Source organism: Onychomys torridus, chromosome 6, assembly GCF_903995425.1.
Source record: "Onychomys torridus chromosome 6, mOncTor1.1, whole genome shotgun sequence".
Lineage (NCBI taxonomy): Eukaryota > Metazoa > Chordata > Mammalia > Rodentia > Cricetidae > Onychomys > Onychomys torridus.
Genome location: NC_050448.1, coordinates 117,780,489 through 117,803,682, shown reverse-complemented (window position 1 = coordinate 117,803,682; position 23,194 = coordinate 117,780,489). Strand labels below are relative to the sequence as shown.

Sequence of the window (23,194 nt, the reverse complement as noted above, 5' to 3'; positions counted from 1 at the left end):
AGGTCAGATCAGGCTTTCTCTCGACCATTGCCATCAGACTACAGAGGATATATCATTGTGGATTTCTGGGGACCTCTCGAGCACTCTGCCTATTCCTGTTCTCATGTGGTCTTCATATATCATGGTCTGTTATTCCTCGTTCTCCCTTTCTGTTCTTGATCCAGCTGGGATCTCCTGCTCCCCTAAGCTTTCTTTCCCTCAGATCTTGCCCTTCATTACTCCCACTGTCATCCAGGTTGTTCATGTAGATCTCATCCATTTCTCTGTCATTGGGTGATCCTTGGGTCTTTCCTAGGGTCCCGTTTTCTAGGTAGCCTCCCTGGAGTTGTGTAGCAGTCTAGTCATCTTTATTTTACATCTAGTATCCTCCTATGAGTGAGTACATACCATGTTTGTCCTTCTGAGTCTGGGTTACCTCACTCAGGATGATTTTTCTAGATCCATCCATTTGCCTGCAAACCTCATGATGTCATTGTTTTTCTCTGCTGAGTAGTACTTATATCCCAACTACAGTTTCCCTTCTATCTGTTCCTCCCAGTCCTTTTCTCCCATACTCCTCCTCCCCTAGATCCACTCATCTTCTGTTTCTCTTCAGAAAAGAGTAGGCCTTCATATCAACTGAACATGGCATAACAGTTACAATAAAACTAGCTACAAACCCTCAGATCAGAGCTGGATGAGGAAACCCAGTAGGAGGAAAAGGGTCCCAAGAGAAGGCAAAGGAGTTAGAGAAACTCCCTACTCCCACTGTTAGGAGTCTAACAAGAACACCAAGCTACTACACAACCATAACATAGATGCAGAGGACCTAGGTCAGACTCATACAGGCTCCATGATTGCTGCTTCAGTCTTTGTGAGCCCCTATGAGCTCTGCTTAGTTGATTCTTTAGACCATGTTCTCATGGTATCCTTGACCCCTCTGGTTTCTACAGTCCTTCTCCCTCTTCTGTGGGGTTCTCAGAGCTGTTTGGCTGTGGGTCTCTGCATCTGCTCCTATCAGCTGCTAGAGGAAGCCTCTCTGATGATGGCTGAGCTAGGCTTCCATCTATGAGTATAGGAGAATATCATTAGGAATTATTTCATTAGCTTTTTTTTTTTCCAGTCATGTTTGATTCTATCCTAGATCTCTGGGCTATCCATCCTGCGGTCCTTGGCCAGTGTTAGGCATGGGCTCCCTCTCTTGTCATGGGCCTCAAATTGGACCAGTCATTGGCTGGCCACTCCCACAAGTTCTGAGCCACCATTACAAGCACATCTTGCAGGCAGGATAAATTGTAAGTCAAAGGTTTTATGGGTGTGTTAATGTTCCAGTCCCACCACTGGAAGCTTTGCCTGGTTAAAGAAGATGTAGCTGGAAGTTTCCCTGTGTCTTAGCCTGACAGCGGTTAGGACAAATTCCTCCCACTTGTGTTCCCCAAGTAAACACACAGAGGCCTATATTAATTATAACTGCTTGGCCATTAGCTCAGGCTTATTACTGACTGGCTCTTACACTTAAATTAACCCATAATTCTTATCTATGTTTAGCCACATGGCTTGGTACCTTTTCTCAGTTCTGCCTTGTCATCTTGCTTCCTCTGTGTCTGACTGGCGACTCGTGACTCAGCCTTCCTCTTCCCAGAATTCTCCTTGTCTACTTATCCCGCCTATACTTCCTGCCTGGCTATTGGCCAATCAGCATTTTATTTATCAACCAATCAGAGCAACACATATTAACAGCCTACAGAACATCCCACAGTGAATTTAGGCTTTGTATCCCCTATCACTAGGAGTCTTTGTTAGGGTCACCCTCATAGATTTCAGGAAGTTTCCACTGCACTAGGTTTCCAGATTGCCCTCGAAATGTCCTCCTTTTCAGTTATTTCTCACTCCATTCCCCCCACCACCATTCAATCCTCCTGTTCTCATCCTCACATGCCTCCAGTACACCCACAAAATCTATTCTATTTGTCCTTCCCAGGGAGATCCTTGCATCTCCTTAGAGCCTTCCTTGTTACTTAGCCTTTCTAGGTCTGTGAATTGTAACATGATTATCATTGACTTAAGCTAATATCCACTTATAAGTGAGTACATACCATGCCTTGCTGGGTCTGGATCACCTAACTCAATGATTTTTTTTTTCTGGTTTTATCTATTTGCATGCAAATTTCATGATGTCATTTTTTTTAAGAGCAGAGTAATAATACTCCACTGGGTAAATGTATCATATTTTCTTTATCCATTCCTTGGTTAAGGGACATTTAGGTTGTTTCCAGTTTCTGGCTATTAGGAATAAACCTGCTATGAGATGTCACTTTTTTTTTTTATCTTAGCCATTTTAACACAAGTAAGATGAAATCTCAGAGTTATTTTGATTTGCATTTCCCTGCTGGCTAAGGATGTTGAACATTTCTTTTACTGTTTCAAAAGCCATTTGACATACCTTAGTTGTGAATTATGTTTATATCTGTACCCCACTTTTTAAATTGGATTATTTGGTTTGTTGATGTCTAATTTCTTGAATTCTTTATATATTGTGGATATTATCCCTCTGTCAGATGTGGAGTTGGTGAAGATATTTTCCCATTTTGGGGATGGCTGTTTTGTCCTAATTACAATGTCTTTGCCTTATAGAAGCTTCTCAGTTTTATGAAGTCCCTTTTATTAATTGTTGATCTTAGTGTCTACTATATTGGTATTCTGTTCAGGAAGTTATTTCCTGTGTCAGCTCATTCAAGTCTTTCCCCCAATTTCTCTTCTATCAGATTCAGTGTCTCTGATTTTATGTTGATGTCTTTGATCCATTTGGACTTGAGTTTTGTGCAGGGTGATAGATATGGATTCATTTGCATTCTTATACATGCAGATATTATTTAGACCACCATCAGGGTGCAACTCTATGCATTGTTCTCCCTTATGCTCTTGGAAAAAATAATTGCCATATAAATTGTGAATTATAATTTTCAAAGAAATACATTAAGTTGGTTCCCTTTCTGGAATGGCAACTATCCTGTAGATGGAAGGTCATGCCCACAAAGACATATGTGGGATGAATAAGCATAAGCAAACACATTTTAAAAGCTCTGGGAATTATCCCAAGGGCATATACTGAAGAAGAGAACTTCTATTCCTTATGAGTAAATGAACAAATTAATTAAACTTATTACATGTAGCTGGGGTAGAAAATAAATTCTCTAAATCCTATTTTATTTATTCATTTATATTTTGCTTAGGAACTTATGTTTTGATTTCTTTCAGTTTTAATTTTTTTTACAATTTCATACTTGTATGTCACACATTTGATCATATTCCCCTCTATGTTACTCTCTTTTCTCTTCCCAACTCCCCCATGATCCCTCCATCCCAGTAAATTCTCATCCTACCTTCATCTTTATTTGTCCCTTTATCAACCACTTACATCCTGAGGGTATTGTCAATGGAGAGAGTCTAAAACCCTTTTTAAACTCAACAAATAACAAAGCTAAAGAACTCCACACTAGGAGTATTTCTGGAAACAACTCAGAATTTTAGGGAAAAGTCTGCATTAGTTTGTTATGAACTTTACAATAGTTCATATTTCAAGTTATGAACTCACCTCAGTAGTGTATGTGAAACAATAGAAACAAGTAAAACTGCAGAGAGCAGTCTCATCGCTACTTAACTGTCTGTCACTGACACTTGTTTTTTGTTTTTTGTTTTGTTTTGTTTTGTTTTGAACTGAGGACCGAACCCAGAGCCTTGCACTTGCGAGGCAAGTGCTCTACCACTGAGCTAAATCCCCAACCCGACACTTGTTTTTAAGGTAGTTTGGGGACAATCATGTTAAGATGGTCCTCCTTCTGAAAATATTTTCCAGGCTTGTGTAAAACACAGTAGGAACATATTATTCTCTGTGAACTTCTGTGACAGTCCTTCACCAGGAGAGGACTTCTTTTATACAAGTCAAGGAATGAGGACCTGATGCTGTGGATATCACTATGTATACATAAAACACTGATTGGCTAGTAGCCAGGCAGGAAGTATAGGTGGGAGTAACAGAGAGGATAATTGAGAAAACAGGAAGGGAGAGGAGGACCCTGCCAGCGGCCACCAGGACAAGGAAGATGTAACGTACCAGTAAGCCACGAGCCACATGGCAAAGTATAGATTAATAGAAATGGGCTAAATTGCTCAGAGGTTAAGAGCACTGGCTGCTCTTCCAGAGGTCCTGAGTTCAATTCCCAGCACCCACATGGTGGCTCACAACCATCTGCAATGAGATCTGGTGCCCTCTTCTGTATACATAATAAATAAATAAATCTTAAAAAATTAGATTAAAAAAAAGAAGAGTAAGAGCTAGACAATGGTAGGCCTGAGCTAATGGCCAAGCAGTTTAAATAATATAAGTGTCTGTGTGTTTATTTTATAAGTGGACTGTCGGACTAACAGGGCTTGGTGGGGGCTGGAGAGAAGGTCTCCAGCTACAAATGGTGCACAACTTGGGGCACGGGATATTGGTGAAATTATTAAGGCCACTCCACGTAGTTAAAAGGGAGGTTTATTTTGTGGGGTAACTTACAAATGAAGGGGTAGGTTGTAGGGTCTGGCAAAGCTATGGCACAGTCTGGCAGTGTTCTCTGGAGAACTCTTCTTGGTCTACCTCCAGTGTCCAGGGTCCAGGAACCAAAGAGATCCCTCGCATCTCTATCCTGGGTCTTCAGTGTCGTCTCTCAGCCCCGCCTTGTAGGCGTGACCATTACCCAAGCCTCAATGGGGGTTAGAACTTCCAGGCCAAGGCTGGAATGGTTACCCACTACAACCTGATTCAGCTGTACCAGCTTACCCATTCCAACACACCCATGTGCAGGTGCAGCTTGCTGAGTGAATCCTCAATTACACAACTTCTTTGTGTCTCTATTAGTCAGGGTTTCTGTCGCTGTGATAAAAAACCATGACCAATGCAACTTGGAGAGGGAAGGGTTTATTCAGAGTATACTTCTCCAGTTATACTCCATCACTAAGGAACTCAAGGCAGAAACCTAGAGGCAGGAACTGATGCAGAGTACATGAAAAAAAAATATATTTATTGGTTTGTGCCTCATGGCTTGCTCAGTCTGTTTTCATATAGTAACCAGGACTACCAACCCAGGGGTGGTACTACCCATAGTGAGCTGCACCCCCACATCAATCATCAATCAAGAAAATGTACCACATGCTTTTGCATTGACCCACATAGGAGGTAATTTTTTCTCAATTAAGGTTCCCTATTTCAAATGACTCTAGCTTGTGTCAAATTGACATAAAACTACCCAGCATAGTGTCATTCAACAATGATGGGAATGGATATTAGGTATGTTTAAAGGTCTTAGCAGGCGCTCAATAATTTTATAGAACAGTTAAATAAATATTTCTTGTGTATAAAAACTTAAGCTATTAAGATAAGGGGACAGGAAACAATTGAGAATCTCTTAATTAAAAAAGTAAACCTCGGGAATATTTTGTTAGAGCATGCCCAACTATTAATATGAAAATAAGAATTCTGTTCATCCACAAAATCTGCTGGAGGGAAAGATTTGAGGGATTCTGTTATGACATAAAACACAATTATGTAATCACTGCCTAATTGCATACCTATTTCCTTGACTAAACCTTAAAATATCCATGTTGATATAATTCATAAAAGAGATGACAATCTGACAGTCTAAACATCTGACTTTATTTTACACTTATTCTGTGGAAGAAAAGCTTTCAAACAGGCACCGAACCCTGCATTCATGTTTTTATTTTCTAATAAAGCAAACCTTTTTAGTAGAAATGAAATAAAATGGTTTTGTTTTGCATTAAACTCCATACCTTCTACTTTGGTGGCTCATATACTTTTTTTTCCCAAATGATTCTTTGAGTTTAATTGTGGTTGTTCACGTGAGCAGGAGTGTGGTAGGCTTACTGGATCATGGGCAACTTAACAGTACTACACTACTTAAGGACAGTTCTTCCTTCCACTAGGTATTAACTGCCAATAGCTTCTCAGGTATGGGTGGGGCTTCAACAGCCTGTTCCCCATCCGTAATGGTCTCAAGACTGATGGGCTCGGTCTTCCACAGGTCACTGCCACTACTGTGAGTTCAGGAGTACAAGAATGTGTCATGTACTGAAGAAACTGTTTCACAGCCTCATCTCAGGGCTCCAACATTCTTTCTGCCCCTCTTTCCCATGATGTTCCTTGAGTCATAGGAAGGGGTAATCTAGATTTCCAATGTGAGAATTCAACACTCATCAATTGTACTCACAGTCACTTATTCTCAGCACTTGGTCTAATTATGAATCTCTGTACTAACTATTCCAAGAGGAAGCTTCTCTGTCCAAGGTTGAGAGCAGCACTAGTCTATGAGAATAAGCACACACATATAGAAAGTGGTTTGACAACGTGTCCATTTATAGTAAAACAATGGCAAGTTCTGCCCAAGGGCACGTGACCTCCCAGCCATGAGCCTTTGATCATATTTACAGTACCAGGCATGAATTTTCTCTCATGGATCAATTCTCAAATCTAATCACAAAGAAGCTGGCTATTCCATGTATATATATCGCTATTGTGCCAATGGGTATATCTTGCTTGTCCGGCTGGTATTGGATCTCAGAGTGTATAATATAAAATTTTTAATAAGGAAATTTTCAATGCTAAATTGAGTGGAATATTTGAGTAAGAGAGCAGTAGAATGTTAAATCATTGTTTTGACATTTTACATAAAATTCTTTTTAATAATTTTATACCTTTCTAAACGAATTCAGATTTTCATGCACTTAGCTCACTGATACATACAAAACTTTGGATAATTTTTATTCTTTGACTTCTGAGTGCTAAAGACTAATTCTAATTAATCCTACTTGAAGTCAGGAGACAACCCTGAAAAATGGCCTCAGAGACTTGCATGCCAGACCCCATGTGTCTGATTGAGAATGTGAAAGGACTACTGAGCCCTAATCAGAAGGCCCTGGAGATCCTGTCAGCCATCACACAGCCAGTGGTGGTGGTGGCCATCGTGGGCCTTTACCGCACTGGCAAATCCTACCTGATGAACAAGCTGGCTGGGAAGAACACAGGTGAGTGCCACCAACAAAGCTGTGATGGGTCCCTTTGTCCACTCACATCATCAGCTTCCAGCATGCAAGTGTGAAGAATTTAATATTTCAGCCACAGTTGAGTTGGTTGTTGATTTGTTATTTGTCTTTGAGACAGGGTCTTGCTATGCTACTCAAGCTGTCTTTGAACATATGATTCTCTTGCCATAGCCTCCAGAGTGCTGGGGCTATTGCCCATCCATCACCAGTGGCCCACAGTTTTCCTTTTAAAGACATAAATCATTCCTTTTCTAGATGAAAGCAATAATAAAAATTACTAATTTATGTATTAACAAATTTTAACATGTTATTATGTTTCTTTAACAGTATGTTTCCATTGGTGTCTATATTTAAAAAGTTGCAATCCATATTATCTCCTTTAGATTTTTTGTATTATTGTAAAATATCTAACATAAAATTTACAACTATTGTCAAATACACAGTTTTGTGACAGTCGGTAAATTTATAATTTTGTGTATCCATCACCCCCATTTATCCCTAGAACTACCTCATTTCCCCCTAGAGAAATGAAATCCATCTGTAACCCATCTCCTAGCATTATCTGACATTCTCTATTTCTAAATTTGACAGCAGTGGGGAAGTCACATAAGTGGACTCATTAGATTTGTTCCTTTGTAACTTGCTTCTTTCACTTAACATGATAGTGTCAAGACTTACCATTGCTAGAACATGTATCAATTTTCCTTCTTTTTAGAGTTCAATAATTGTATGTGTATAACAATTTTGTTATCTATTCATCTGTACACAAAAACCATTGGCTGCTATGACTAATGCTAATATCGGTATAAAAATCTTTTTTGTTCGTGCAATTATTTTAGGTTTTATTCTTCTTATTGCTGTGATCAAATACCCAAGTGAAGCAACTTTAGGAAGACAGGTTTACTCTGACTCACAGTTAAAGGGCTATCAGCTCATTATGACAAGGAAGACGACACAGTAGTTCCTTTCATGGCAGTGGAAGCTTATGGATTATTCATATCACACTTAGGCAACAAGAAGTACAAGACCCAAGTTAGAGTCACTGTTAACCATCAAAGGTCTTCTATTAGCCTACCTCTGCTAGCCAGTATTCACCTTCCAAAGGTCTACATCTCCAAAAATTAGCACTACCCACTGGGGACCAAGTATTAAAACATATGAGCCTGAGGGGGATGGTTCACACACAAACCATAACATTCTGCCTCTGGGCCCTACTGATTCATGGCCATCTCAGAATGCAAAATTCATTGGATTTAATTTCCAAAGCCCTCATAATCATAAAGTTCTAATAGCATATACAATTCCAATGTCTCTTCTGAGGTTCAAGGCAAATTTTTAGCTGTGATCCTGTAGAAAATAAAAATACCAATTACACACTTCCAATAGATAAACAGGATAGTTGGAAAGACCATACCAAAACAACAATAAAGTCCAGGCAAAGATCAAACCAAGCTCCACACCTAGCAGCCAGAGCAGGTGGAAGCTTTATGTAGGTTCCAAGAGGTTGTTTAGTTCTGCTCCTAACCATATCCTCCATATTAGACAAGCTACACTCAGTACCCCTAGCTTTTCTCAGTGGATGCCACACAGTTCTGGCATGTCCTGAATCCTGGAGTATCCACTGCAACTTATGTTCTACCTTCACAGCCTTCTTCACAGCATTCTCAGGAATTCGACTTGTTTCTGCAATCTTGGTGCAAGACTGGATGGACGTGTGCCTCTTGCATGCTGAATGACTAGAAACTAATTACTTTTCTGCTGCAACTTTGATTCTAGTTAGATGTCCTGGCCTTTAGTATGCTAATTTTATACCAATTCTTGAAGTACCTGATAGTAACTACATTCCTCTCCTCTCTCTTCTGTGCTCTACAGGCTTCTCCCTGGGCTCCACAGTGCAGTCTCACACAAAAGGGATCTGGATGTGGTGTGTACCTCATCCCCAGAAGGCAGGACACACCCTAGTTCTGCTCGACACTGAGGGACTGGGAGATGTTGAGAAAGTAAGGATTGAGGGCTCAGTTTTCAATTCATTCTCTCATCTCTGATATTAGATAGCTTTTAATGCTATTTCATTTATATTTACCTAACATGTATCTAAATTTAGCTATCAGAGTTGAGGAAAAGTCTTACAAGGATCACTGAAGAGCAATGTGGTTAATAAACAGTGTTTGTGGGACTAACAACAGGCTGGCAGCATTAATCAGAAATATTATAAATAAAAATGCACATAAAATTGTCATTTTCTTTAGAAATTTGTATTTGAATTTGGATGCCTTGCATAGATCATAAGTATCATAAGACACACGCTACATGATCATACTCCTGTTATAGTTGATCTGGAAAGTGGCATAAGAACAGAACTTACTCCTGACCCATGTGTGTTCTGACTCCCAGGGTGACAACCAGAATGACTGCTGGATCTTTGCCCTGGCTATACTTCTGAGCAGCACCTTTGTGTACAACAGCATGGGAGCCATCAACCAGCAGGCCATGGACCAGCTACAGTATCCTTTATGTAGCACAGAGCATAAATATACACACACAGATACGAGAAAGAGAGAGAGAGAGAGAGAGAGAGAGAGAGAGAGAGAGAGAGAGAGAGAGAGAAAGAGAGAAAGAAAGAAAGAAAGAAAGAAAGAAAGAAAGAAAGAAAGAAAGAAAGAAAGAAAGGAGAGACTGAAAGACTGAGACTCTTTTTTTAACAGGACAGTGGCCTATGTATCCTGTAGAGTTAAATTAGGGATATATATATATAAATGCAGGGGGGCATGATACATATCATACACTATCAATAGGTTGATAGATAACTGGATCAGAGGAAGGCAATGCTAAGGTGTGGGAATAGATGAATATAATATGAGGATTTGGACCCTGTCTGTTCACACTTCTTCCTTAGCTTCTTAGATATGTGACAGAGATGACAGATTTGATCAGAACAACATCCTCACCTCATAGCAATGGGGTTGAGGACTCAGCTGAGTTTGTGAGCTTCTTCCCTGATTTCATATGGACTCTGAGGGATGTGACTGTAAGGCTTGAAGCAGATGGACAAAGCCTCACATCAGATGAGTACCTGGAGAATTCTCTGAAGCTCAAACAAGGTACCTGGACTGTTGTTGGAAAATAGGGAGGAGAGTACCAGAAACTTTTTTTTTTGCAGGTGTTAGTATTCATTATTTTATTTTCTAGACTATTTCTAAGAAGTAGTTTTTTTTTTTTTTAAATCTGTCGCAATATGTCAGTTTCAATGATAGCATTCCCTGGCAATGGAGACATGTTAACTCTGCACTGTGATCAGATTGTTTAACATCACACAAAAAAAATGGAACAAAAGGAACATTTATTAGAAGAAATCTGTAAGTAACACATCAACACCCTACTAGCTGTGTGGCTATATTTTCTTTACTTTCTCCAGGTACCAGCAAAGAAGATAGAAATTACAACCTGCCCCGACTCTGTATTCGAAAGTTCTTCCCCAAGAAGAAATGCTTTGTCTTCTGTCCACCCACTGGGTGGAAGAAGCTTTCTGAACTTGAGAACCTGCACGATGATGAGTTGGATTCTGACTTTGTGCAGCAGGCAGCTGAGTTCTGTTCCTTCATCCTCAGCTCTTCCAAGGCTAAAACTCTCCCAGGAGGCATTAGGGTCACTGGAACTCGTGAGTGTCCTGCCCAGTCCTTCTTGAAAGCTTTAGAGAAGCCACTCCTTGCTGGTAAAATAACACCCACTCACTTCACTTTTGACAATTTTTGAAAATTCTAGATATCCTAAACTAATAACTTAAATTTGGGGGTAAGAAAATTTAGTGTCTTTGAAAAGTTCATGTAGGTCAAAGTGAAGAGACTCTATCCTTATCATTTCTCTACTAAAATGGACTTGCACTGTGCAATTTGGCATCCAAAGACATATGACACTATTTAGTTTAAATGTGAATTGATTTAAAGAATACAGATTCAATGCACATGTCCATATTTTTGAGAGCAAAATAGCTGGATAAGGCTAGGGCCTACTGGTAATGGGAGTCACAGATACAAAACATTTTGTTTACCTTAAAGTTCTATTGGACAATACTGAGCTTGGCTAAATTGGAAGTGTGCATTTGCTATCAGGTTTCTGGTTAATATTTATGCTATTGAAGAGTGTATTGATTATTTGTGGACATGCTCAGAACTACAAAATATGAAGACTACTTCACTCTGAAATAAATATTATCACCTGTTTTCTAAATGTAGGACTAGGGAAACTGATGCTCACATACATCAGTGCCATCAGCAGTGGGGATCTCCCCTGCATGGAGAATGCAGTCCTGGCCTTGGCAAAAATAGAGAACTCGGCTGCAGTGCAAAAGGCCACTGCCCACTATGAGCAGCAGATGAGCGAAAGGGTGCAGCTGCCCACAGAGACCCTCCAGGAGCTGCTGGATCAGCACAGGACCTGTGAGAGAGAAGCCATAGAAATCTTCCTCAGGACCTCCTTTAAAGATGAAGACCATTCATTTAAAAAGGAATTACTGGTAAATTTATGCGATGTTTAAATGGATAGGGATCGTGAAATTCAGCATATTATGAGGAAATATCAGGCATTTATTTTGAGAGGCACTTGTTACCAGATAGTGACAGTCATCTTTTTAATAATCATTAAAAAGAACTTTCTTATTATGGACTCAAATTTTGGAGCTTTTGAAATATACAAATTTTTATTATATATATTGTATTTTTACAATCTTCATTCTATTTGCACACATATAAGAGATGATTGGAAGCTCCAATTTGATAAGATGCCGCTTGACGTCATACTGATTTACTGTCAAACTAAACAAAATCAAAGAAACTTGACCAGGCAAATGTTGTATCACATATATTCCTTTTATGGTGATGATTGGTCTGCTTTGAGATGGAACTATTTCATTCCAGTGTTGTAAAAGTAGTTGTGATTGTGCTGAACACCCTTTAGATGGAGGAAGGGCTGCATGAGAAAGTGGGGTTGAGGGAAGAGATGAGGCTCTGCCGTAAGAATGAAGAGTCTTCAAGGAGAATTGCCTCAAGTTCTGGGGTTGAACTAAAGCTTTCCTGTTGCTCTTGTTTTGCTTCCTATTTCTGGATTAAAGGCCCAGCTAGAAAAGAAGTGGAAGGGCATCTGTAATGAGAACGTGAAGCTCTCATCGGACAGGTGTTCACAACTACTTCGGAACATCTTCAGCCCTCTAGAAGAAGCAGTGACAAAGGGTGCTTATTCTCAGCCAGGTGGATATTTTCTCTTTGTTGAGAAAAGAGAGGAGCTGAAGGAAAAGTACCTTAGGGAACCCAGGAAGGGGATACAGGTAATCAAGCTTTGTCTATTAACACTGAGAGGCTACTGGCATGCATGCTTGGAACACCAGTGTGATTAGATGTGATTGCACATGGATGTGGGGTTTTGTAGGCATAGCACTCATTTTCCAAATGAGTAAAAAAGGAAAAGCCACCAAAGGAGTCCATTAGTGACATCAGGTTTGTTCCAGTACTCACCAAAGGCAGTGCATTCTGTGGTTTTTCTGTGCTTGCCTAGCACCAAGGACCCCACAGGCGCTTTTAAAATAATCACTCAGAAGCTTATATTAACTAAAACTGCTTGTCCATTAGGTCAGGCTAACTACTGAGTTGCTCTTCCACTTAAACTCAGCCCATTTCTGTTCATCTACATGTTGCCATGTGTTCCATGGCTTTACCTGTGTGCCATTACATGCTGCTCCCTGGACGGCAGGCTGGTGTCTCCTGCCTGGCTACTGACCAATCAGTGTTTTATTTATCAACCAATCAGAGCCACATATGTTCACAGCATACAGAAAGACATTCACAGCATTTCTTTAATTTGCTTTTCCCATGAAGGCATCATTCTTGAGCATCTTCAGCCCACATGGAGCTGTAGTTCTATTATTTCCAATAATGGAAATGGCTGTCCATTTGAAGGGCCCAACTTTCTGTGTTTGAATGTCCCTATAATGTCTTACAAGACTCCTTCTAGAATGTCTCACAGCTGCCTTGGTGGCAGCATGTGACAGGGAGACTCGAGCTCTAGCACTGCCTAATACAAGAATAGCTCCTTGAGGAGAAGACGGCAGAGACAGACTGCAACACTTGCACCATTTCCTTCTGTTAACCTGTGTTCTTGGGACTCTAAGGCTGAAGAGATTCTGCAGGCATATCTGAAGTCCAACACGGTTATGGCCGAGATGATTCTGCAGAGAGACCAGGCTCTCACAGTGAAGCAAAAGGAGATTGAAGGTGAGAACTGCCCAAGAAACTGACTGTAATATCTCTTAAAAGTTTCAACACTCTCTACTAAATCTGTTGTCACTAGACAAGAGCACAAACAGCAAGACTGTCTTGGCTTCTGAAGTCACTGCTGAGCTCGGCAAATGCACTCATCAACATTACAGTTACCTCAAAGAATGTGGTTTCCTCTATAAAGTCACACAGCTTGCTCTTCAGAAGTGGAGAACAAGGAAAGAGATAATGAAGACAGACTTACTTTGCTTCCCTTTTTCTCCTCAGTGGAACAGGCAAAAGCTAAGTCTGCACAGGCTACTGTCAAGATGTTGGAGGAAATGGAAGAGAAGCACGTGCAGATGATGAAGGAGAAAGAAAGATGTCATCAGGAACGAGTAAGGCAGTTGACTGAGAAGATGGAGCAGGAAAGAGCTCAGCTAGTGGAGGAGCAAGGGAGGATTCTGGCCCTTAAACTGCAGGTATTCAGCTGTGTCCTGTCAGCGTCACCATCCACTGTCCTCAATCAAAAGCACAGCATAGGGCTAAATATCACAGGATTCACAGGATTCTTAATGCAATTCATTTCATTCAGCATTGCAGAAACCCCTCCTGCCTAGACCACTAAAACATCTAAGACCTTGAATTCTACAGGGACATTTATCTGAGGGAGTCAAGCAAGGCATTCTTGTCATGCCTTGATAGTGACAATGGTGGCTTCCCTTGTTTGTTGCAGTATCAAGGGCAGGTTTGGGTTGACCTTTCTCTCTTTTTCTTTAATTAACATTTTTCTATTATTTTACATACCAGCCACAATTTTCACTTCCCTCCCCTCTCATTCCCTCCCCGCAACTCCCATCTACCCTGCTTCTAATCCATCCACTCCCCTGTCTCCATTCAGAAAGGGGCAGGCTTCCCATGAGCTTGAACAAAGCATAGCACATCAAGTTGAGATAGAAGTGAGCTCCCCCCTCTGTATTGAGGCTGCCCAAGATAATCCAGCACAGGGAACAGGTTCCCAAAAGCTAGCTAAGTACAAGGGACAGGTCCTGATCTCACTGCTAGGAGCCTTACAAATAGAGCAAGCTACACAACTGTCACACACATGCAGAGGGCCTAGGTCAATCCCATGCAGGCTTCCTAACTGTTGGTCCAGAGTACATAAGTGTTCCCATAAGCTCAGGTTAGCTGTCTCTGTGGGTTTTTCCATCATGACCTTGATCCCTCTGACTGGCACTATCCATACTCCCTTTCTTCAGGAGGACTCCCAGAGTTCAGCCCAGTGGTTGATTGTGGATTTCTGCATCTGCCCTCATCAGTTACTGGATAAAGGCTCTGTGGTGACAATTAGGATAGTCACCAATCTCATTAAAGTGGATGGCCAGTTCAGGCACCCTCTCCACTATTGCTAGGAGTCTTAGCTGGGGTCATCCTTGTGGATTCCTAGGAGTTTACCTGGCACCAGGTTTCTCCCTAGCCCTTTGTCCTGCCGCCAAACTGCCTCCTGCACCCAGCCCACCCATTTGCTACCTCAAGTTCCTACCCCTGCCTCCTGTGTACACAGGAGATCTTTTCTATTTCCCCTTCCCAGGAAAATCTATACATCCCTCTTTGGGTCCTCTTTGTTATCTAGCCTCTCTGGGGCTGTGGATTATAGGTTGGTTATCCTACACTTCACTTTACTTCTAATAGTCACTTATGAGTAAGTACATACCATCTTTGCTTTTCAGGGTCTGGGTTACCTCACTCAGGATTTTTTTTTTCATCAATTTACCTGCAGATTTCATGCAGCCATTATTTTTTACAAATGAGTAATGCTCCATTGTGTAAATTACCATATTTTCCATATCCGTTCTTTGGTTGAAGGGCATCTAGGTTGTTTCTGGTTTCTGGCTACTATGAATAATGCTGCTATGAACATAGTTGAGCAAGAGCCCTTGTGGTATGATTGAGCATTCCTTGGGGATATGCCAAAGATTAGTATAGCTAGATCTTGAGGTAGATTGATTCCCATTTTTCTGAGAAACCGCCATATTGATTTCCAACATGGGTATACCAGTTTGCACTCCCACCAGCAATGGAGGAGTATTCCCCTTACTCCACATTCTCTTCAACATAAACTGTCATCAGTGTTTTTGATCTTAGCCATTCTGACAGGTATAAGATGGTATCTCAGAGTCTCTTTGATTTGCATTTCCCTGATAATTAAGGATGTTGAACAATTCCTTAAATATCTTTTGGCCATTTGAGATTCTTTTGTTGAGAATTCTCTGTTTAGATCTATAGTCCATTTTTTATCTGAGTTGTTTGGTATTTTGATGTCTAGTTTCTTGAGATCTTTATATATTTTGAAGATCAGCCCTCTGTCAGATGTGGGATTGATGAAGATCTTTTCCTATTCTGTAGGCTGCTGTTTTGTCTTATTTACTCTGTCCTTTGCCTTACAGAAGCTTTTCAGTTTCAGGGGGTCCCGTTTATTAATTGTCAATCTCAGTGTCTGTGTTGCTGGTGTTATATTCATGAAGCAGTCTCCTGTGCCAATGTTTTCAAGACTAGTGCTCACTTTCTTTTCTATCAGGTTCAGTGTAATTGGATTCATGTTGAGGTCTTTGATCCATTTGGAGTTTTGTGCAGGGTAATAGATACGGATCTATTTGCAATCTTCTACATGTCCACCTCCAGTTATGCCAGCACCATTTTTTAAAGATGCTTTCATTTTTCCATTGTGTATTTTTGGCTTCTTCATAGAAAATCATATGTTCATAGGTATGTGAATTTATATCAGGGTCTTCAATTCAATTCCATTGGTCCATGTGTCTGTTTTTATGCCAACACCAAGCTGTTTTTATTACTATAGTTCTATAGTAGAGCTTGAAGTCAGGGATGGTGATACCTCCAGAAGTTCCTTTATTGTATATGATTGTTTTAGTTACCCTGTTTTTTGTTTGTTTGTTTGTTTTTCCATATGAAGTTGAGTATTGTTCTTTTGAGATCTGTGAAGAATTGTGTCAAAATTTTGATGAGGATTGCATTGAATCTGTAGATTGCTTTTGGTAAGATCGCCATTATTTTACTATGTTAATCCTGCCTATCCATGAGCATGGGAGATCCTTCCATTTTCTCATATCTTCTTCAATTTCTTTCTTCAAAGACTTAAAGTTCTTGTCATATAGATCTTTCACTTGTTTGGTTATAGTTACCCCTAGGGTATTTTATATTATTTGTGGCTATTGTAAAGGGTGTTGTATCTCGGGTTGACTTTTCTAATGTTAATGTTCCCTCAGGGAAAAGTAACCTCTGAATGGGCTAATGCAGTCCTGCTCATTGTAATACTGGATTGTCATTATTTAGGTCACCAAATTCATGAATGAGTTTGGCAACCCTAGGGCCTTCTCTCTCTCTCTCTCTCTCTCTCTCTCTCTCTCTCTCTCTCTCTCTCTTAAAGGGATACCATAATTGAGAGATCTAGAGAAGACTAAAAGTTAACAATGGACCCAGCCTATCTCTGAAGGGGATGAAGAGGATAACAGATGATAAAAATGACCAGAATTCATTTACACATATATGACATTGTTGAAGAATAACTATAGCAACAGAGAAAAAAATGTTGAAAGCTGATTGTGGAAAGAGATCTAGGCAGCTAGGAATAAATTCATCCATTTTGTTATTCTCGCAGCTTCATTACTCAATTGTCTTCCTAGGAACAGGAACAACTGCTCAAGGAAGGGTTGAAAGAAGAGAGTATAAGACTTCAGAATGAGATTCGGGTTATGGAAAAGAAAAACAGAGAAAAAGGTACTTTGCCTACATGTTATTATAATCTATGAATTAAAAAATGGAGCTTTTTCCTTTACATTCTTGCCAGGGCACAAATTTAAGAGCAACTTCAGGGCATCAGATGATTGTCAGTAAATGAACGTCTACTCTTGATGCTTGCATATCTGTTTTGCCATCAAGTTTATAAAGATGAAGCCCAGGTAGGGGAAAAATGTGTTAGCCACTAGTCATACATGGTACTGACTAATGTAACCTTAACAGAACCCTTTGTGAAAAGTTCATCGCTAGTTTAGATGCATTTTCAATTATATAATCAAGATGCTATTTAAAATAGGGACTTACCTGCCATAATCTGGAATACTTCCTTATCCCCACCATGCTTCAAGACATCAATAACAGCATTTTCTCAAAATTTACCTGCACCTTGGGATGCACCTGGAGTGTTATGCATTATAGGATGAATCAGGTAGAATTGAACAATGTTTTTGGGTGCAGTTCAGGATCATGCCTGCTTTGTGACCAATCATCATGAGAAGGATGTCCTCATCTTCCACAAGTTAGGACAGTAGTCTGGCTTTTATATGTAGACTGTATAATTTCTCAGCTGGGTCAAGGCTATATGGTATGTAGCCAGTGATCTATATCCCAGTGACTGTTAGAAGGATGCTCACATTTGTACAATAGTAAATGTGTTAGTGGTTGTGGCTGCTGGCTCCGCCCACCTCAGCTTCCCAACACAGTGGTGGTACTGTTTACCACCAGCTCTGGGTCTGGAGCCATGTGTACCATCAACTATCAGAAGCAGTTCTATCAAAGCAGTGCATAGCCCAGAAACTTATTTTTTTTTTTAAACTACCAAAGGCTAAATCCAACACGCAGCAGAGTAAAGTGCTGTTTGTAGATTCCTCATTCCCGCCGCAGTACAGGTCAGACGCACATGCCAGGAACCCGCCAGAGTAGCTCAAACCGGCAGGCTGCCGCTAACTTGAGGGAGACAACTAGGAAGCTGTTTTTAGCTCCATTTAGAATCTTTTTTCTCAGGTTTTAGGTGGAAACTCTTGTCAATACGTTGGGCGCCATTTGTAGTTAGAGTTTTCCTGTCTGGCCCACAGTCAGGACAAATCTCTCTTACCCGCCAGTCCCACAGTCGCTCAGACCCAACCAAGAAAGCACACAGAAACTTACATTGTTTAGAAACTGTATGGCCGTGGCAGGCTTCTTGTTATCTACTTCTTCTTTCTTAAATTAACCCATTTCTATTAGTTTATACTTTGCCACATGGCTTGTGGCTTACCAGTGTCTTTACATGTTGCTTCTCATGGCGGCGGCTGGCGGTGTCTCCCCCCCAGCCTTCTACATCCCAGAATTCTCTTCTCTCTTGTCCCGCCTATACTTCCTGCCTGACCACTAGCCAATCAGAACTTTATTTACACAGAGCGATATCCACAGCACCCTTTGGTTAACTACCACAGCCTTTCCCGTTGTTCCACATATAATCATTAAACTACAAGGATTATACACATGTGCGTGCCCGCGCGCGTGCACACACACACACACACACACACACACACACAATTATGTTTATATAGCAAAGGTGTTCTGTTTTTTCATGAAACTATTCATGAGTAAGGCATAAATGCAGTTAACAAAAGTGGGAATTTTCCAGTGAAAATTTAAGGTGACAGGATTTCCTCTATGTAACAGCAACAATAGCAGAAAGAAGGAGCTGGCACAGTAATGCTACGTTAATTTTCTGATTAATTTTCCTTCTCAATAGTACATGAAGAAGCTGATTATGCTCAGGCTGCCATGAAAATGCTGGAGGATATGCACAAGGTGGAACAGCACATAATGGCACAGAAAGGAAAAAGTCATCAGGAACACACGAAGCAATTAACTGAGAAGAAAGAGGCTTTTGGATGTCAGGTAATGCATCCCACAATATTCACAGAGAATAGGCAGAGAACATATAAAAAGTAATAAAACATGCTCACTCTATGTTTGGAAAGTGGGCTGGTTTGTTGTTTAATAATCTATGCAGTATCTCAAATGACATAGAAGGGTGATTATTGCATTATACCATTGTCTTAGGGTTTCTATTACTGTGATAAAACACTATGACCAGAAGCAGCTTGGAGAGAAAAGAATTATTTCTGCTTGCAACACTCAGGTCATACTCCATTTTGGAGGGAAGTTAGGGCAGGATCTGAGTTAGGAACCTGGAAGCAGGAATTGAAGCAGAGACCATGGAAGAGTGCTGCTTACTGCCTTGCACCATGACTTGCACAGCCGTTTTATATATATATACACACTCCAGGACTGCCTGTTCAGGGTGGTACCACTAATTAATCACTAATCAACAACTAAATAGGAAAATATTGTATAGGCTTACCCACAAGGTTAACATACTGAGGCATTTGCTCAATTGTGATTCCCTCTTCTCAGATAACTTGTCAACTTCACAAGTTGAAAAGACAAACAAACAAACAAAAACAGGGCAGCAAACCATCTGTAGAACTGTGCTGTTTTTCCACCAACACAGTGGCTGCACCTGAATCTACAGCTGTTTCAGTCAGTAATGGCAGCTCTGTAGTTACTGGCCCACTTCTCAGGCATCAGCCTGGCTGAACTTTTACATCCTGTTGGATCCACCTTCTGCTGCTGCCACCAAATATAGTTTTTAACTAAATATCTATCAGTCTATTTACCAAAATAGACTTGAGTCATAGGCTGGAGTGAAAACCTGCTAACTCAGAGGTTAAGAAGCAATTAGCTGAGCTACCCTCTTCACCAGCATCTCAGAAAGAGAGTGTCACTTCTATCACTCCAAATAGGATGGCCACACTCTCTACTACTTACTGTGTGTCTCTCTAGATGTATTTTCTGGACTTCCTCTGACTCTCTGTGATTACTTTCTGTCAACTAGTTGCTGGCTCTGCCTCCTGACACAAGGTTAGTTTTATTTAATTAATGTAAACACAAACTTGGGATTCAAAGTGTTATCATGTATCTCTCAACACAACTGGGCTTAGGTAACCTAGGAGTGGTGAGTACAGCATCCTTCCATGAGGAGATGCTCACTTGTGCCTGGAGAGGTCAATTTTGGCTTATGGTCAAACTGCCCCTCTCAGGCTTCAGGAGTACTTTGCTGACTACATCATACACCTAAGGAGAGGTTGGAAACTATGGAAACACATGAGCATTGCTTCATGCTGTCTTGGGCCACAGGGACAGACAAGGCCTGCTGATGGTCTCTGCTTATTTGTGCCATTAAACATCCCCCTTACTGGGATGAAAACAATCAACAATTAATGGTGATTAGACATGAAACCATCAGATCTTGATCATCCCTGTTGTGAGCTCTTTTCAGTCAGCCTAAAAACAAAAGAAACACACGTCTCTTTATTAAACTAAACTGTGCTTTCTCTGAGCTCTATGACAGTCTGTTCTGTTCTATTTGTGAACTCCACTCATCTTTTTTCCACAGAGGCTTGGATGCAATTATCTACCAAAAATAAACCCCCAACCTATTCCTCATTGTCTCTCATTCCCTATTACACAGTTGCTCTCCTATAAGCCAATATAACTGCTGCCTTCATCAATGCACTGTTCATTTTGAAGTCACCAATTGACTTCAGTTTGCCTGTTCTTGGCAAGGCCTATCATGGCTACACATCTCAGTCAACTCTGGATACTATCACAGAACACTATAGACTTGGTAGAGAAAAAATGTACTTCATGTACCCAGGATGAGTGAGTAGTCCAAGAACAATGTCTCATCAAAGTCAGTGTCCGGGTAGGGCACCCTTTTTGGTTCACAGGCTGCTGTATGCTTCCTGTGTCTTCACATAGTAGACTCAGAAAGCCTTGCTCTCTTCCTTTTCTTACAAGGATACTGATCATGGGAACTCCTCCTGTTTAATGTCATCTAAGTCTGATGATCTGTGAAGGGCCCCCATGTACATTGAGTACCAGGGATTCATTATACAAATTGGGGAAGGTATAAATATTCAGACCATAGTTCTCTACAATTATCATTTCAATATCAAACTTTGCTTTCCTCAATTTTATGATTGTTTTTATACACACGTATACATCCACAAGAATGGATTCTAGTGGAAGAAGATTGATAATACACCAAATAAACTTACAAATGTAAAATTTATTTTGTAGTTATACATAATGTGTATTTACACACACATGTATGAAATATCACTATTATCCCAGTGAGATCTACATGACAGGACAAGAATTTATCTCTGTTTTGTTTATGACTAGATTCTGAACGCTTTGAACTGTGCCCAGCATATAACAGTTATTTTCTCTCTCTACTTCCCTTCCTCTTTCTCTTCTTCTTTCCTTCTTCCATCACCCCTTTCTTCACCCTCCTCTCTCAGAATGAAACAGGGCAGACTTTATGGTGTATAGAGATAAGATGAAACTAATTTGACTCTTAACAAATACTAGACATTAATCAAATACAGGCTTAAATTGATGTGAAGTTCAAGAGTCATATCATCCTGCATAGTTATGCACGACAGTGAGACTAGCCCATGAATTGGAGGGACTGTCTATCACTAGCTCCAGTGCATTGGTGCTTTTCAGTAACATCAACTGAATCACCAAGACAAGCAACTTTGGATCATTCTAAATGTCCCCATCATATTTTAATCTTGTCAGCTGTTGAATATGCTATTTCCTGTCAGTTTAAATTCTCTACCATCTTTATTTGGTGTCATTCTATTTGTCTCTCAATATCTATTCTATACTCTTTCTTAATTCGTAAATGTGTGTGATATGCACATGTGTGTATTTGTGAGTACATACATATGCAGAGACCAGAGGAAGATTTTAGATGTCCTCTTCATCAGTCTCTGCCTTATTACCATGAGAGAGGGTTTCTCACTGAAATTGGAATTAGGCTGGTAGCTATCAAGCATCAGCATCCTCCAGTCTCAACCCCACACAGTTCTAAGTCTAGTGCTTTCTAGTGGGTTCTGGGATTCTCAGCTCCACATACTTGCACAGCAAATCCTCTCATTCCCTGAGTCATCTCATCCATATTTAATTAATTTTCCTTCAACTTATACTTGATCACTTTCCTTTTTGCTCCATTATATATTCATAATAAGTATATATCTGGTAGCATTTATTTATACATATATGAAAATGGCATATTGTCTGGTTTTTACTATATACCATGAGACATTCGTGGTTAATTTGTCATAAATTGATGTTCATTTTCTTGTACCACTTTTTCTTTCTTTTACTGCCTATCTATATTTCTTTTAATGCCTATCTTAGCATTTTGGAAGAGAGGCTGTCAATGAGACCTAATTGTTACAAATGAGGTATGAGTAGAAATATGCATGAAAATTCACCCATGATATGTTCTTAGTGAGAGGAGACCTAGACCCTTTCCTTTTCCCTTTATTTACTGAATGGAATGCATATTATGAGGACTAACTGTGAACCATGAGGTATGAAAAAAGAGAGTTAACTGCTGACTCCATATGGGAGACCTTGATTTGGGGGATGTGGAGATGTGGGGTGGCTTGGAAGGGAGGGCTGGAGGTGGGAGGAGGGAGGAGGGAGATGGGATCTGTGGGTGGTGTGTAGAGTGAATAGAAAATTTCTTAATAAAGAAAAATGAAAAAATTCTAAAAAAAGAAAAAACTTAAAAAAAGAAAAGAAAAAGAGAGCTAAGCAGAAATAGAATAGTGAGACACCCCTTTGTGAAACAGATCCAAGTGCTCTTTGTCTTGAGCTTCTGAAAAGGCAAATGAACTATCAAATGCTTAAACCACAGTGTTCTGGAGGCAGTTCTACTGACTGTCAGTGAGCCAGATCCTAGTTGGTAAACACCTCAAGACATTTTTGAATTCTACATTGACCATGGCATTACAATCACCAAATATGTAATGAATAAGCCAATCATGGTATTAAATAAGACTAGATAGAGTTGGCTGATGTGTCTCTCACATGATGTATAGTGAGCCAAACTTCCCTTCCCCAAGACTCACACGTACTATAGGCATCCTGTTAATTCTGCAGGCATTTCAGGGTCTACAATATGACTTCAGGGAAACAGT

At 40.2% G+C, this 23,194-nt stretch overlaps 1 protein-coding gene across 1 annotated transcript in view; it reads left to right on the top strand.

The window, feature by feature from the left end:
- The window catches only part of LOC118585118, a 42,026-nt gene that overhangs the window by 2,750 nt on the left and 16,082 nt on the right, over window positions 1–23,194 (top strand). Inside the window, exons 2-12 of the mRNA XM_036189271.1 lie at window positions 6,853–7,062; window positions 8,953–9,080; window positions 9,475–9,584; window positions 9,985–10,181; window positions 10,496–10,738; window positions 11,313–11,593; window positions 12,188–12,400; window positions 13,241–13,343; window positions 13,614–13,807; window positions 17,027–17,120; window positions 18,880–19,028. Coding sequence (XP_036045164.1) covers window positions 6,873–7,062; window positions 8,953–9,080; window positions 9,475–9,584; window positions 9,985–10,181; window positions 10,496–10,738; window positions 11,313–11,593; window positions 12,188–12,400; window positions 13,241–13,343; window positions 13,614–13,807; window positions 17,027–17,120; window positions 18,880–19,028 — 1,902 coding nt within the window. The 5' untranslated portion in view covers window positions 6,853–6,872. The remainder of the gene's footprint in view (window positions 1–6,852; window positions 7,063–8,952; window positions 9,081–9,474; window positions 9,585–9,984; window positions 10,182–10,495; window positions 10,739–11,312; window positions 11,594–12,187; window positions 12,401–13,240; window positions 13,344–13,613; window positions 13,808–17,026; window positions 17,121–18,879; window positions 19,029–23,194) is intronic.